The 13,850-nt window shown below is 41.3% G+C and overlaps 1 protein-coding gene across 1 annotated transcript in view; it reads left to right on the forward strand.

The window, feature by feature from the left end:
• XYLT1 (xylosyltransferase 1) overlaps positions 1-13,850 on the forward strand; it is a 378,932-nt gene that overhangs the window by 322,584 nt on the left and 42,498 nt on the right. The window contains exons 7-8 of the mRNA XM_075010845.1: positions 11,377-11,593; positions 13,615-13,791. Coding sequence (XP_074866946.1) covers positions 11,377-11,593; positions 13,615-13,791 — 394 coding nt within the window. The remainder of the gene's footprint in view (positions 1-11,376; positions 11,594-13,614; positions 13,792-13,850) is intronic.

Below are 13,850 nucleotides of genomic sequence, written 5' to 3' on the forward strand. Positions count from 1 at the left end.
TATTTCCTGTTATTGCACCCTAACCCAAAAATAGCGTAGAGACATATTGACATTTTGAAAAAAAAACTTTCTCTCTGGAGAAACTTTAAACTATATTGAATATAAAGTATAAATCCATGAGCCTTTCATGTATTTTTTCATAAATATTTTTGTTTCTTAATTCCCTAACTTTGTCCTGACAGCATGAAGCACTATAGACTGTTCCCATCTTAGCTAAGACTTTATTTTTCTCAACTATCAGCCAATCATTTTTTTGCATAGAAATCCCCGATTCTCATTTCTCTCTTTGAGAAATCAGCAAAATGATGATAACTTTGGGTAGAATGCAGGGCCAAATTTCCACGTAAGTATAGTGAGGTGGACATTGGGCAGTGGGAGATGGAGGCATGGAGGAGGAGGAGGTCTGTTAGAGTTGGGATGACGTGCAGTGGTAAGGATCTAGAACAGGGCACTGGGCAGTTGTGGCCATATGGGGCAGCTCATACCAGTTAAAAGTAGCAGGCTACCCCCACCACTGTCAGCAGTTCAGAGCTCCAAGCTTCCACCAGGTAGTGGGGGCTTCCCACAGTTCCCAGCCGTTGCAGGCTGCAGAGGACCCTGGAGCTCCAAACCCCTGTGATAAGTTGGGAAGAGCTTGGAGTGGGGGCCCTGCATCTACCCAGCAACTGGGGACGCATATGGACCCACAAGGTGTAAATCCAGCCCCAGAGGAGTTTGGATATTTCAGGATGGAGATATAATATGATCGTGTCACTTAATACTGTTCTTTTAACACAGTGACATATCTCGTGCAATATCTGTTGTTAGCAGAGCTCTTGGAGTCATGCTATCATGTGAGAATCTCAGTTTTTGTTTGAAAAACATTTCTAGCACTTGTGGCTGCTGAGAAAAGCTTAATGGGTCATCCAGTTTCATCTTAAGCCTCAGAAACCAGAAGACAAATAAAAAGAACCCAACATTTGTTAGGTTTTTAAATCTTAAATTGGCTGAAAAATAATCTCACGACTTTTGCAGCCTGGCCAGTAACTGTTGAATATTTTAGTGCTGGAATACCAGTGGTAAAATGTCTTTGACCATATATGTGTCTTTTTCTCTAACTCGTTTACCATGAAGTTTTAAACATTGGATGTGTGGCATTGCTGGGAGGCACATAAACTTGCTGGACCCATGGGCAAAGTTGCGGAGGGATGACTTCATGTTCCTGGAAGAGGTGGTGCCTCAGGCAGAAGGGGTGGAGATATGGGGGCAGCCAGCCCTTAGCACCTCTCAGAGCGGGCCACAGCTGCCACCCAGCCCTCAGAGTGCACTGCACAGTGCGCCAGCAGCAATTTAAAGGGCCTGGGACTCTGCACCTACCATCAGGTCAGCAGGTCTGAGCATTGCATAAACATTTTGGCAGAGTGATGCCTAAGGCTACCTCTACACTACAAGCTCAAGGTGTGCTTCCCCTGCTTGTATCTACCTACTTGCATGGGCTTTCTCAGCAGGCTAGCATGAGTATAAGTAGCACTGTAGCCACAGTAGTGGCAGCAAAAACACAGCTTAGCCATGCCGGGTATGAATCCACCTGAAGCTGATGAGTATGCACTCGATCCGGCTGGGGGTTTGGACTCCTATTTCATAGCTTTAGTCTTTATAATCAGGGACGAGCCCAGGCCGCCCTGCTCAGACCTGAGCTTCCCAACTTCCTTGTATCTTTATCTGGGAGTTTGGTTCAAGACCACCCTTTTTTTTAAACTGTTTGTGAGTCACACAGCAAGAAAAAGGAGATTATCGAGGAGTAAACCTGTATGTTAATACTTCCAACCACGCAGGTGTTTCTCCCCTCAACCTCCTTACTCCTTGCAATACACAAGGAGTACAGGGCTGAACTACCAACCCCTGATAGGTCAGGACCCACAAAATCGAACCCTGGAAGATCAACCCTGAGCAAGTCCATCTTCTGGGGTAGTGTAGACATAGCCTCAGTAACCGTTGTCTAGGACAGGAATAAGGGAAATTGTAGACAATTCTAATCAGAAGTGCATGCCCACGTTCCTCTCACCTTTGTTGTAAACTAGAGGGTGTTGCATAGGAATAACAGTGTCTATTTGGCAGACTCTCTTGGCTTGGGCTCCTGTGTAGTGGGTATATAGCTTTTAAAGTGCTTTGGTACTAATTTTTTTATACTCTCGGAGAGTGTTGCAATAATTGACTCTCAGAAAATATTTTCATCGTTTCCCATTTTTGCCCACATCATCTGGGATAAAATTCCCAGCCCATGAAAAATCGATGGGAATTGCAGCAATGGCCATTTATTGCTACAACATTAATTATCAGGTTCCTTTTGTGTATGCGTGATCAGTGTTCTTAAAATCAAAGGGTGAAATTCTGGTGTTACTGCAGGCAATGTCAGAGCTCCTGTTGTCTTCAGTAGAGACAGGACTTCATTTTAAAAGTTATTCATGGCATTGATTGTATGGATGGAGGCTAGCACCCTGAGGAAGCTGCTGGAGAACAAATAATAAGTAGTAATGGTTATTTTAAAAGAGATTTGGTTTCTTGTATTCATATTTGACGTCTAAGCATTGTCACAATTCACATTTCTACCAGAAATAGTTTTTGTTCACTTACATTTAGTTTTTACTTTGCGTATGAAATATCCCCATTCTCACTATAGAAAATTCATTGGGAGAAATACATTCTATGTCGACTATATAATTTTATTTGATGTTCATGCTGTTGTCCGTTAAAGTGCAAGGGATTGTGATGAATAGGATTGTATCATGTTTGTAATATTTATAGTATCTCCTTCAGAACACAGGAAGTAAAGCAAGAAATAATTCCATTTTGCCCTTGCAAGGACTGTCACCAGGATGCTGCAGTTTTAACACGATGTAAAAGGGGTTACATTTGCAGTTTTTGCCATCTTTTTTTCTCCCCACTGAGTTTTTCATGTTCTTTTCAAACAGCAGGGAATTCTGAATTCTGTACTTTTTTCACACCCAATTGCCTATCATACTGGGAGGAACTCTGACTAATCTTGACAGACTAAGTAGGTGCTATTTCTTTTTGACACTCTTCCCTTCTCTGTCATGTACTCTGTTTATTGTGGAGAAAAAATAGGGGGAAAAGGCTAAGTGTAAAGGCTTTCTGTACAGCAAAAAAGGTCTTAAGAAGTGTATTGCAAGACTTTATGTATGAACACAGGTGTGATTCTTCTTTGAGTGTATGGCCCTATAGTTACTGCACCAGAAGCTATGTGCATACTGTGCAGTCTCGAAAGGAAACTGTAAAACTGTCATAGGCCTGGGCCTGCACAGAGCAGCTCTTCATGCCTCCTATGCAAGGATGTACAGAGAGGCATGGACCTGCCCCCATTCAATTCCTTCTCAATTGCCAGCAGCTTGAAACAGAGCACTTGATGTCAACTATTCTGCATCTTGCCACCTGTTCTTACTTCCTGTGTTTTTCTTTCTCAGGAGTTTGTCAGTGAGCTCCATCAGTTTACTCCTGGGAGCTATCATAGCCTTTCACTTCCCCATTATGGCATATCAGGTTTTGTACATTCTGCTATGACCAGATTTATGAAGGGTTTACACAACAGCCCTGTTCCTGCATGAGACCTTAATTTCATTCTTGGTGCCTTAAGGAAACCCCCCTTTGAAGCTGTGGCTTACCTGTTCTCCATCTCTCCTTTAGCAACTCGTTCCTTAGAGCAGCGGTTCCCAAACTTTTTGCAGTTGTTGAACACTTGGACATCACGGTGCTCTCTGCGAAACACTTTATCTTTTTTACATCATCATACTAACTATGTGGAACCTTACTAGTGGAAAATATTTCATAAAATAAATTAATAAATTATTGTACAGTAAGCACAACTCAACAAATAATAATGAAACCAGACATTGACAAAACAAATGTAGCTCACCACCAGTCTAAGGCTTCTAAGCTATTAGCAGGCACAAGCGATGATTTAGCAAAGTAAGCACTTGCTGCCTATTAACAACCAGCAATGTTAAGAAAAATTGGTTACTGTACAGTCATTTCAAGAAAACAGTCAAACTGAGAGAATTCCATCCCAAAATTTCTTTTTTTCTCTGAGAATGGGGCTGAGGCCAGCATTACTCAATTTCAGTGACAGAACACTTTTCCATAGCTTGCAGAACATCTGTGTTCCACTGGAACATAGTTTGGGGGATGCTGCCTTAGAGCTATCCCTTCAGCAAGGTAAATGGCAGAATTTGGTATGCTCATGGCAGATCCACAGTTCACTATCTTCTACCTGGATATGGTCACACTATATTCCCATCCTTATTTCCTCCATAAGGGGTTTTCAGAATAGCTATTAGTCAGGAAATTCATCCACCAGTGTTCCATCGTGAGCCCCATCCTCCAGACAGGAATCTAACTTGCACACACCTGCATATCAGAAGATTCTTGCCTTCATGGCCTTTAGTGCCTCTCCTGAACTCTTTGTATCCTGTGTTGAAAGGAAGTAATGGCAGTCCATTTCCATGCAAAGACTGTCAAAGTGTGCCTTGAATTTCATCTTAACATGCTATGAGACTGCGTGATTAGTGTGTGACAGGATACTTCACTTGGGCATAATGCACATCTGTAGCCTTTCCAAAAGATGTTCCTATAGCAGTCATCTTGAGACCTACAACCTGGTTTTCCAGCCATGCGTTTGCCCAGCATTACCCTATCTCACCTGCTTTTAGACTTAACACTATATTTGGTGATTCAATCCTCTGATCTGCTTTGGATTTATCTCCTCAGTACCTATACCCGCATTGGATTGCTGCTTGGGAGTCTACTGTGCTGGAGCACTCATAAGGATATAAAAGTAAAGAAAAGGGAAAGTAACTTGAGTTCTCCCGGTTGTTTTGTCCCTGTGAGTGTTCCACCTCCTTCCCTCCTGCTCATCTGCTGCAGAATCTCTGGCTTTGTACTTGAGAAGGAATTGAGTGATGGCAGGTCCATGCTTTCCAATGTACCCTTTTAGAGGAGCATGGAAAGACGCTCTGGGCAGGCATGGGCCCACAGTTGCTGCTTTACAGTCTCTCTGTTTGAGAGTGCACAGTCATGTACAAGTCCTGTATGGAACACCTGTAAGGACAAAACATCTCGAACTCAAGTTACTGTACAGGGACTGCTCTGCCCACATATAGACACCAGCAACATCATTACAGGACCTAACTGGATCAGCCACACCATTGTGGGCTCATTCAGCTGCACATCTACCAATGTAATTTATGCCATCATGTGCCAGCAATGCCCCTCTGCCATATACATCGGACAAACTGGACAGTCCCTACGTAAAAGAATAAATGCACACAAATCAGACATCAGAAATGGCAATATACAAAAACCCATAGGAGAGCACTTCAATCTCCCAGGACACACAGTAGCAGATTTAAAAGTAGCTATCCTGCAGCAAAGAAATTTCAAGAACAGACTCCAAAGAGAAATTGCTGAGCTACAATTCATCTGCAAATTCAATACCCTCAGCTCAGGATTAAACAAAGACTGTGAATGGCTGGCTAAATACAAAAGCAGCTTCCCCTCTCTTGGAGTTCACACCTCCAGATCTACTGATGACAATACAACTCAGCCTGCCTGACTGAGCTAACCTCGTTATCCCCAGCCTTGCTCTGGCCTATTTATACCTGGCCTTGCAGATTTCCAGGACCAGCGTCTGAAGAAGTGAGTTAACTCACGAAAGCTCATGCTCTAAACTTTTCTGTTAGTCTATAAGGTGCCACAGGACCCTTCGTTGCTCTACAGATCCAGACTAACACGGCTACCCCTCTGATACTTGTACAGGGACGTAACCCCTCCTTTATTTGGCATCATTTGGCACAAAGAGGAAACTAAAATTGAATGAGTTGTTGGCATCTTCAGATTTTCAAAACACATGTAACCCTTGTTAGAGCTGCACTATTTGTAGGAAACAATGGATGAAATTGTGAGCCCAGTGAAAGCAATGGAAGTGTTGCCATTGACTTCGAGTGTCAGCATTTCACTGTTTTCAGTGAGTGTAGCCTCTCTTTCTGAACATTTTTAGATTTTTATACATTCTCTGAGATTATTCAATGAATAGTTTATTCAGATATATTTCAGCCTAAAGACTGCTGGCAAACTCTTCATTTTACCTGTTGCTTGAGTATTTGCAGTTTGCCATGGGATCAGTCAGCTACACCGCAAGTATTATATTCTGCTTCCTGACTGAACAATTCCTACCAATTGTTTTCAAGATAGTTGCATAAATATATCTGCGAGAACAGACTCATACGAATACCTGTTCACACAAATCTTTTCCATACTTTCTTATCAAAATTAGTTGGCATCTACAGATATTTGTTATAAGTAAATAGCAAGCTGTAGCTATAATCAAAGTAGGTAGGTGGGTTTTGTTCAGAGAGATGTTCACAAATACTTCTTTGTGCTATTATCTTGGCTCCTAGCATTTGCTTGTGATGAATTGTTTCTACAATGCGTCTTCAACTCTTTATTCAAAGTTACCATTATTATGTAGTGAATAATGTAACAAGGGGTCAGTAGGTGTGTGGCACATCTGAGTAACTGAAATCTAAGCAACAGACATTTTGGTCATGTCTGCATAGTCAGCCTCTGTCGACAGAGAAACCTTGGCAGTACCTCTCTTGACAGATAGCATCTACACACAAAAGCAGATTGAAAGAGCAAGCCAGTCTGTCAGCAGAGAGCAGCCAGACTGCCTTGCCCTCTCTCTTGACAGAATGTCAAACAGGGCTGCCCAGGGAACCAGAATCCCTCTCTGTGGACAGAAGTGTCTGTAAGGGCACTCTGTCGACAAAACACTGTCAACAGAGGCATTATACCTGATCTGGAATAGGGATAACACTGCTGAGTAGCTGAGTTCTGTTGACACGCTCTCGATAGAGCGCCTTAACCGTGTAGACTCTCAGCAAGTTTTGTCAACCGAAGCCCAATTTTGTCGACAGAAGCTGCCCATATAGATGTGGCCTTTAAGTAGTAGATCAGAAACAGGAAATACTTAGGAAAAGGAAACTGACTCTCCACTAAAAAATATACTACTTTGAGCCAAGGACCCTTTTGTGATAAATCTTATTAGTCAAGCTTTAATATCTGACAGCTTCCTCTGTTAACAGAAAAGCTTTGTTCATAGATGTTGAAAATACTTTGCAAAAACTGTCAGGAATATGCATCTTTCTGCTGTAGCCATTGCAATAAAAATAAAGGAGACTAAATTATAAACTACTTATTAATTACAAAATTAGCCAAACACTGGCCTTGACTTCCAGAGATCTTCATATATAAAATAATACATGGAAAGTGTACTATAATAATAATGATTAGTTGTTCATGTGAAAATGAAGTGCTGGTTAACAGATAATACTTTAAAAGAGCTATTTAAAAACTGAGTTAAAAGTACTTTCAGACAGTACATTTGTTTGTGTGTCCCTTTGTCATTTTTATGTCTTTGCAACCACATTTTCCTGTTTTTAATTGTTTTATCTCTCCTTTTGATGAGTCACACAAAAAAGGGAAAGTAACCGCCAAGTATGGAAAAGCAGTGAAACTTTCTATTCACAAAATGTTATCAAGTGCACAAAGTAAGAGACTGGAAAAATAGGGGAAATACTTTTCTCAATTTTTCTTTTTTGTGTACTGATTTTGCAACAATATTTTGTTTCTGACAAAAATTATTTTTAATTGAATGTGTTTCTTTGAAGTCCAAATATACATTTAGTAGAGCCACTACATACGTTAAATAATGTTTTATCTTAAATTTACTGATATTAAGCAAATGTGTAGCAGTAACTGTGAGCAGTTCACTTTAAGAAATATGTTTAAAGCTGCTTGGTTTTAGTTGTGGCTAATAGAGTATGTTCAGTGTAGAGTATCTGTCCTTATAAATGGAAATTTAGAAGAGGTAATGTAGCCTTGGTATAAACAGGTCAAAATGTGAAATTATTAGAATTTTTCATTGCCCTCTGACTCCAGAGAGAAATTGACCCAGTATGTATTTGAGAACTATAAACCCTGGTTTATCAATATTTGAGGATGAGTTTAGGATCTCATCTAAAACCTTCTGAAGTCCATCACTCTTTCCATTGAGTCAGACCTCTAATGAGGTTTGGAAATACCCTAGTGCAACATAAGTTGTTTTGCTTTTCTTAGTAATTGACAGAATGGTTTTTCTCTTATCACATGAACACTAATAGGCATGTTAAATTTGATTTCTGATGAGTGACATGAACAGGGGACAATAAGGAAGCATGAAAAAGTACCAAAGAGAAGAGAGATTTGCAGTGAGATGTGGGGAGGGTCTGTAATTCCATAAAACTATCTGAAATGAATTTGTAAAGATTTTCAAATGTTACAAAGTGAAAGCACAGTGTACAGACACATGTTGTATCCCTGAGATGTCTAGATTGCTAGAGGGCTAACTAAAGCGATTCGCTGTTGCAGAAGAGAAGCTGTGGGAGGTACAAGAATTAGAGACTGTAGACATTTTTACAAAGTATAAAAGATAACACTTCCAACTTGTGAAAGAATCCAAAACCAGGCTTCAGTTTTGCAGACTCTAGCATTGCGTCCTCAGCTGCCATTTACACATCTAGCTGCCTGGTTTGTGTACACAGTCAGTTGGAAATATGAGTAATATTTTTATGCTCACTGTTAAATCAGGCATAATTGTACGCCCTCAAAAAAAAATATTTTTTTTGAAAATAAGGCTCAGTGTCTGTATTTGCATGTAATTCCACCAATATAAAATCTTTGGAATTTTAAGAAAAATAGTTCATATACAAGTTTATTTTCAGAGCATTAAAATTAACTAGTACACTAAAACATAATTCCTTTGATGTGATAGTATATAGGAATGTTAAAAAGCAGGACAGTTTTCAGTCCAGTACAGGTTGAACCTCTCTAGTCTGGCACTTTCTCATCCAGCATGATTTTAGTTAAGTAGATGACTGCTTATCATAGGTGTGTCCAAATTTCCTGTGGCCCTAGCTTGTTTCCAATCACCAGCCCCAGCTCTCAGGCTATATCTACACTACAGTGATCTGTCGGCATAAGTTGCTGTTGGAAGAGATCTTCCCAAAACAAAAACCTCTGTCAGCAGTGCGCATCCACTCACAAACACGGATCAAAAAAGTGATCTGCTCCATCGACAGAGAGCAGCCACACAGCCCAGCTGGACAGAATGGACCCTAGAAATGCATCAGAAAGGGTTGCATGGCTGGCAAGCCCTTTCGGCAACCCTGGCCAGGTGCACCCTTAAAGGAACTGCCCCACTCACCTTCCCTGCCCATGCTGGTTTGGTTGTGCCAGAAGAATGGGATGTGCCTGGAATGGTATTGCTCCTCATAAAATCATACAGAAAAGATAAATGACTAGGGGGGTGAAAGGGACTGGCAGGGGAGTGCCCAAGCCCCAAATAACCATCCCCTACCCCTCAGGCACACTTTAGGGAGGGTAGACTGAAGCTTTTCCACACCCCAAGATGCCTACATAGACTTTGCTGGTAGGGATGCTAAAATGTTACAGGTTTACTGGCAGGGGCTGGAGAAGCCTCCCGCCCACCATGGGCAGGGGATTGATCCAACCTCACAGGGCCACCATGGGTGGGGGTGCTCTGGCTAGGTTGGAGTAGCCCTATCCACAGCAGTCCCAAGGGGGAGGGGCAGCTCGGAAGTGGGGAGGAGTAGCTGGGGAGTCCATTTGAGCTGGGCTCCCCACTGTAGAGTCCAACTGCTCCAGCCTGACTGGAGCACCCCCACCCCGTGGCGCTCCCAGGCCAGGATGCTGCAGACAGTGACTACTCTGTCTTTACTGGAGTGCCCCTCCAACCATGGCAGCCCCAGTGCCTGGCACAATGCAGGGTGGGGGTGCTCCAGTCAGGCCAGAGCAGTCCCAGTCCATAGCAAGGCCCTCCCCCTACACACCCGTTTAATCAGTTAACCAATAGAACCTAGCATTTAACGGGGTTAACCAATTAAACAGGATTTAACATCCCTAACTGCTGGTCGTTCCCCTTCATCAGGGAAAGTGCAGTTTGCTGCATTGCTCACTCTTCCTCACTCTGGCTGGGGAGCACAGGGGGCAGACGAACTATGTACTTTGCTTTCTCTCCCTGTTGTTGAAAAATATAGTCATTTAAATAATGCATGCACATTTTTTTAAATCCTCAATTGAGTTAAGGACCTGAAGAACACGGGGTAAATGTGCTAGTGTTATGGCATTTAAATTTCTGTATAATAAGTAATAGTTAATTACAGTGTTGTACAAAAGCAAGGGAGTTTTTGACAAAACACAGGTCTTTCGCCATTGACAACACAACTCAAGATAGACTGCAGCTCTTAAATCCAATAGTTTTTATGGGTTCTGATTAATGCATGGTGACCATTTGTTGAGTGTAGATGAACCAGATGGCCGGGCTTTGTTACTTCTCAAAATATACAGACAGGCCTTCATTACCAAAAGTAGAGATCTGCATCATCACTGGAAGACAGTCCCCATCCTAACATTACATTACTGGATCAGCCAATTTATGTTCCTCATGTTCTGCTTCCTAGCTAGTATCGCTTTCTGGGAAGTAATTCTGAAAATGATAAAACAAATAGAAACGTACTTAAGGCCATCACAAAGTCACCTGTAAATGTGCAGTCCATCTTGCTTTCAAACATAGCTTGGTTTTTCCAAGTCTGTTTCTCTTGCTGTTTTGGACTTAATCAATTGTCGACTGGATTTCAATTCTACCTTTGCTGCTTTTGTCTGTGGGTCAGCAAGAATCAAAAAACGATGCCCAGTGTTATTTATGCTAGGCTTGAAAATGAGTGGGCAGGGAGGAGGGGAAACAAACTCACTGTAACAAAAGCAATGAGGTTTTACTCCTGATTACATTTGCCTTTGATAGAAATGTTCCTGGAAAAATAATTCAGAAAGAAAATCACTTTTTTGAAAATAAATTATCTTTCAAAAACCATTATTGGACTTCTTTAAAAGCAGAAATTAATTGCATCTTAAATATAAACACCCACAATTTCTTAGTGATGCTTTATGTTACAGGTCTGTTTATATAGGGTTCATAAATGTAAGCATATTACAGACATGAGTGGCATGTGTAGTGGATATTTATAAGGACTTGAGTGTAAAGTGTTTATAAGCCGTTGATTGACTTTTAGACTCTCTAACAAAGTATACAAACTAATTCATTCTTTATTAAATTATTTATTAACTTTTCATAAACTATTTATAAATGGAACAGGCATGCAAATCATGACCATATTTTCATTTGTCTTTAATAGCTTTTTTTATTTTGAGTGCTATTGATAAGAAAACACCAATTACCTTTTCGCGGCTCCCTTTTTTTCTTCCTAGGTTTATTAGAAAACAAGGTCTGGACAGGCTTTTCCTAGAATGTGAAACACACATGTGGCGCCTTGGAGACCGGAAAATCCCAGAAGGAATCACTCTGGATGGAGGATCAGACTGGTTCCTACTGAACAGGAAGTTTGTGGAGTATGTCACCTTTTCCGATGATGATCTGGTGATGAAGATGAAGAGGTTCTATTCATATACTTTACTTCCTGCTGAGGTGTGTAGATTTACAGAAGCTTCACTCTTCAAAGCTGATCTAAAGATCACTGAAGTCACTCAGATTCTCTGTTTTGACTTCAGTGAGCTTTGGGTTGGGCTCCATATATGCTTAACAGAAAGTAATTGTATGACAAGTAAGCTTTTGAATGTTTTGACTACTTTTTTCCCTTTGGTTGGCTGCCTGAATTTTGAACCAGTAAAACTGTCACAGATTAACCAAAACCTCAAGTTCACTTTGCTTACAGATGCCACCGTATCTGTAATTAGCTTTCCTCGTCACATCCATCAGTTTTATTTAAGAAAATTAAGTGCGTTAAAATAAAAGGTCTGCAAACAAAGATTTATTGTTCAATTCAAAGCTCAGCTGGACGGCACAGTTGCAAATAATCTGGATCACTCAGAAATCACTCCCAACTGTAAGTGATGCAGGAGGGAGTGCAGACTGCAACTTGTTTAAGGCTAACAGGTAGCAGTTTGTCAGCAGGGCATGCTTGAGCTTCAAACAGAGCACACACACTGACATTTTCCAGGCTGTTTTACACCTGTGCTGTCAGGTACACTGTTCCCTTGAGCTGTCAGACTCTTTCTCCAAGGTATTAATGTGCTGTATGTGTTCCTAAGCTTCTCTGAGGAAGGATATCTAATGACTATCTTATAATGATATCGGCTTTCCTCAGTGGTGGCACATAAGGCTTTGGTGGATTGATGAAGCCAACCTTGCACATACAGACCTTTTATCATTCCGTTGAGCACAGTGATTCTCATAATTTGATGGGGTTTATTATTCCACACACGTTAAATAATCTTCCTTTAATCCTATTTCTGCTAAAATTCACTTCTTTTCTCAACTCTGATAACCTTTTCATCCATTATCCTGCAGAGAATTTCTGTATCATTATGAAAGGACACAGGGCAATGAGTAATTGGGTAGTAGGCTTTTTTTTTCCTCGCTTGACTGGGAATGTATGCCTTTATGGGTTTAACCAGACAATTCAAGCGTAAAATCCATATTCACTGGGCTGTCATTTAACATTAAAAAAGGGTAGGGGGATTACTTGGGGGTCAGCCATGCTAATGCTATGCCATGTATTTATAGATCTTGCTATAGTAGTTTTTAAAGATAAGTCACTGCTTCTAAAAATCATCTTTTGCAGAGCTAAATTTGAGTATGTTGCACTGCTGGGTCCATATGAAACTTCTAAAAATCATTCTGTCTTTGCTCACTTGTCAGCTTGCTACAATGGTTCCCATTGCATATGATTTATGTAGTAGCTGAAATTATGATGCTATAATTAGAAGAACCTAATAGGAATTCCTTGCTGCCCTGAGTCAGCAAATAAATACTCACACTTTCAGAAGTAATTACAGGAGACAGGATATCCTTCTGGTAGCAGGGGTGAGTGTTACTTTTCAGTGTGAGGTTGCTCAGCTAGCAGCACATTAGAAGTAATCCTTGGTCTCTGAGGTGGACAGACTAACAGAAGAATTGGCTGTGTGAGGCTGTTTATTTTTCCATCAGTAATGATAGGGAACGATACAGGCTGAGAGTCATCACAGAGAATGCTTTGAAATCGATCATCAGCATGTCTGTGAGGAAAACAGTTCTGAGCGTAGAAGACCACAGAGTAACTTCAGAAGGCAAAATAATGGGGATCACTGGGCACTGGAATTTCTCAGGCAACTTAAATAAATAGCACAGTAATGAGACTGGTGCCTGACAGTCTCAGGATTTCAAAGCCATTCATTCCATTCGCGAGAGCTGTAATGCTTGCAGCCAGTCAGCCTTTTGGAGCATGGCTTCACCCCAGACTGTTGTTGTTCGGCTGTGCCCGCAGTGCACTATGCATTCGATCCTATATAGACAGGTTCAAGGAAAAGCTGTAGGAGAAGGTAGGTGCTCTGTTATTTCCAAAGAGGATAGTCAAGGTTCAGGCCTGTAGACTAATTTTCTGAGCTGAAAGTAAAGATGACAACAGACGTCTGAGGCACTGAGTGTCCTGAACTCTTATTTTCTTGCAGTCTTTCTTTCATACTGTCCTGGAAAATAGCCCTCACTGTGACTCCATGGTGGACAACAATTTGCGCATCACGAACTGGAACCGTAAACTCGGCTGCAAATGTCAGTACAAGCACATTGTTGATTGGTGTGGCTGCTCTCCTAACGACTTCAAACCAGCTGACTTCCACCGATTTCAGGTCAGTCAGCTCGCTGCTCGCCATGTGTCAGAGGCCTGGTTTTTCACCTCTTTGGTGCT

The sequence above is a fragment of the Carettochelys insculpta genome, chromosome 16, assembly GCF_033958435.1.
Source record: "Carettochelys insculpta isolate YL-2023 chromosome 16, ASM3395843v1, whole genome shotgun sequence".
NCBI lineage: Eukaryota > Metazoa > Chordata > Testudines > Carettochelyidae > Carettochelys > Carettochelys insculpta.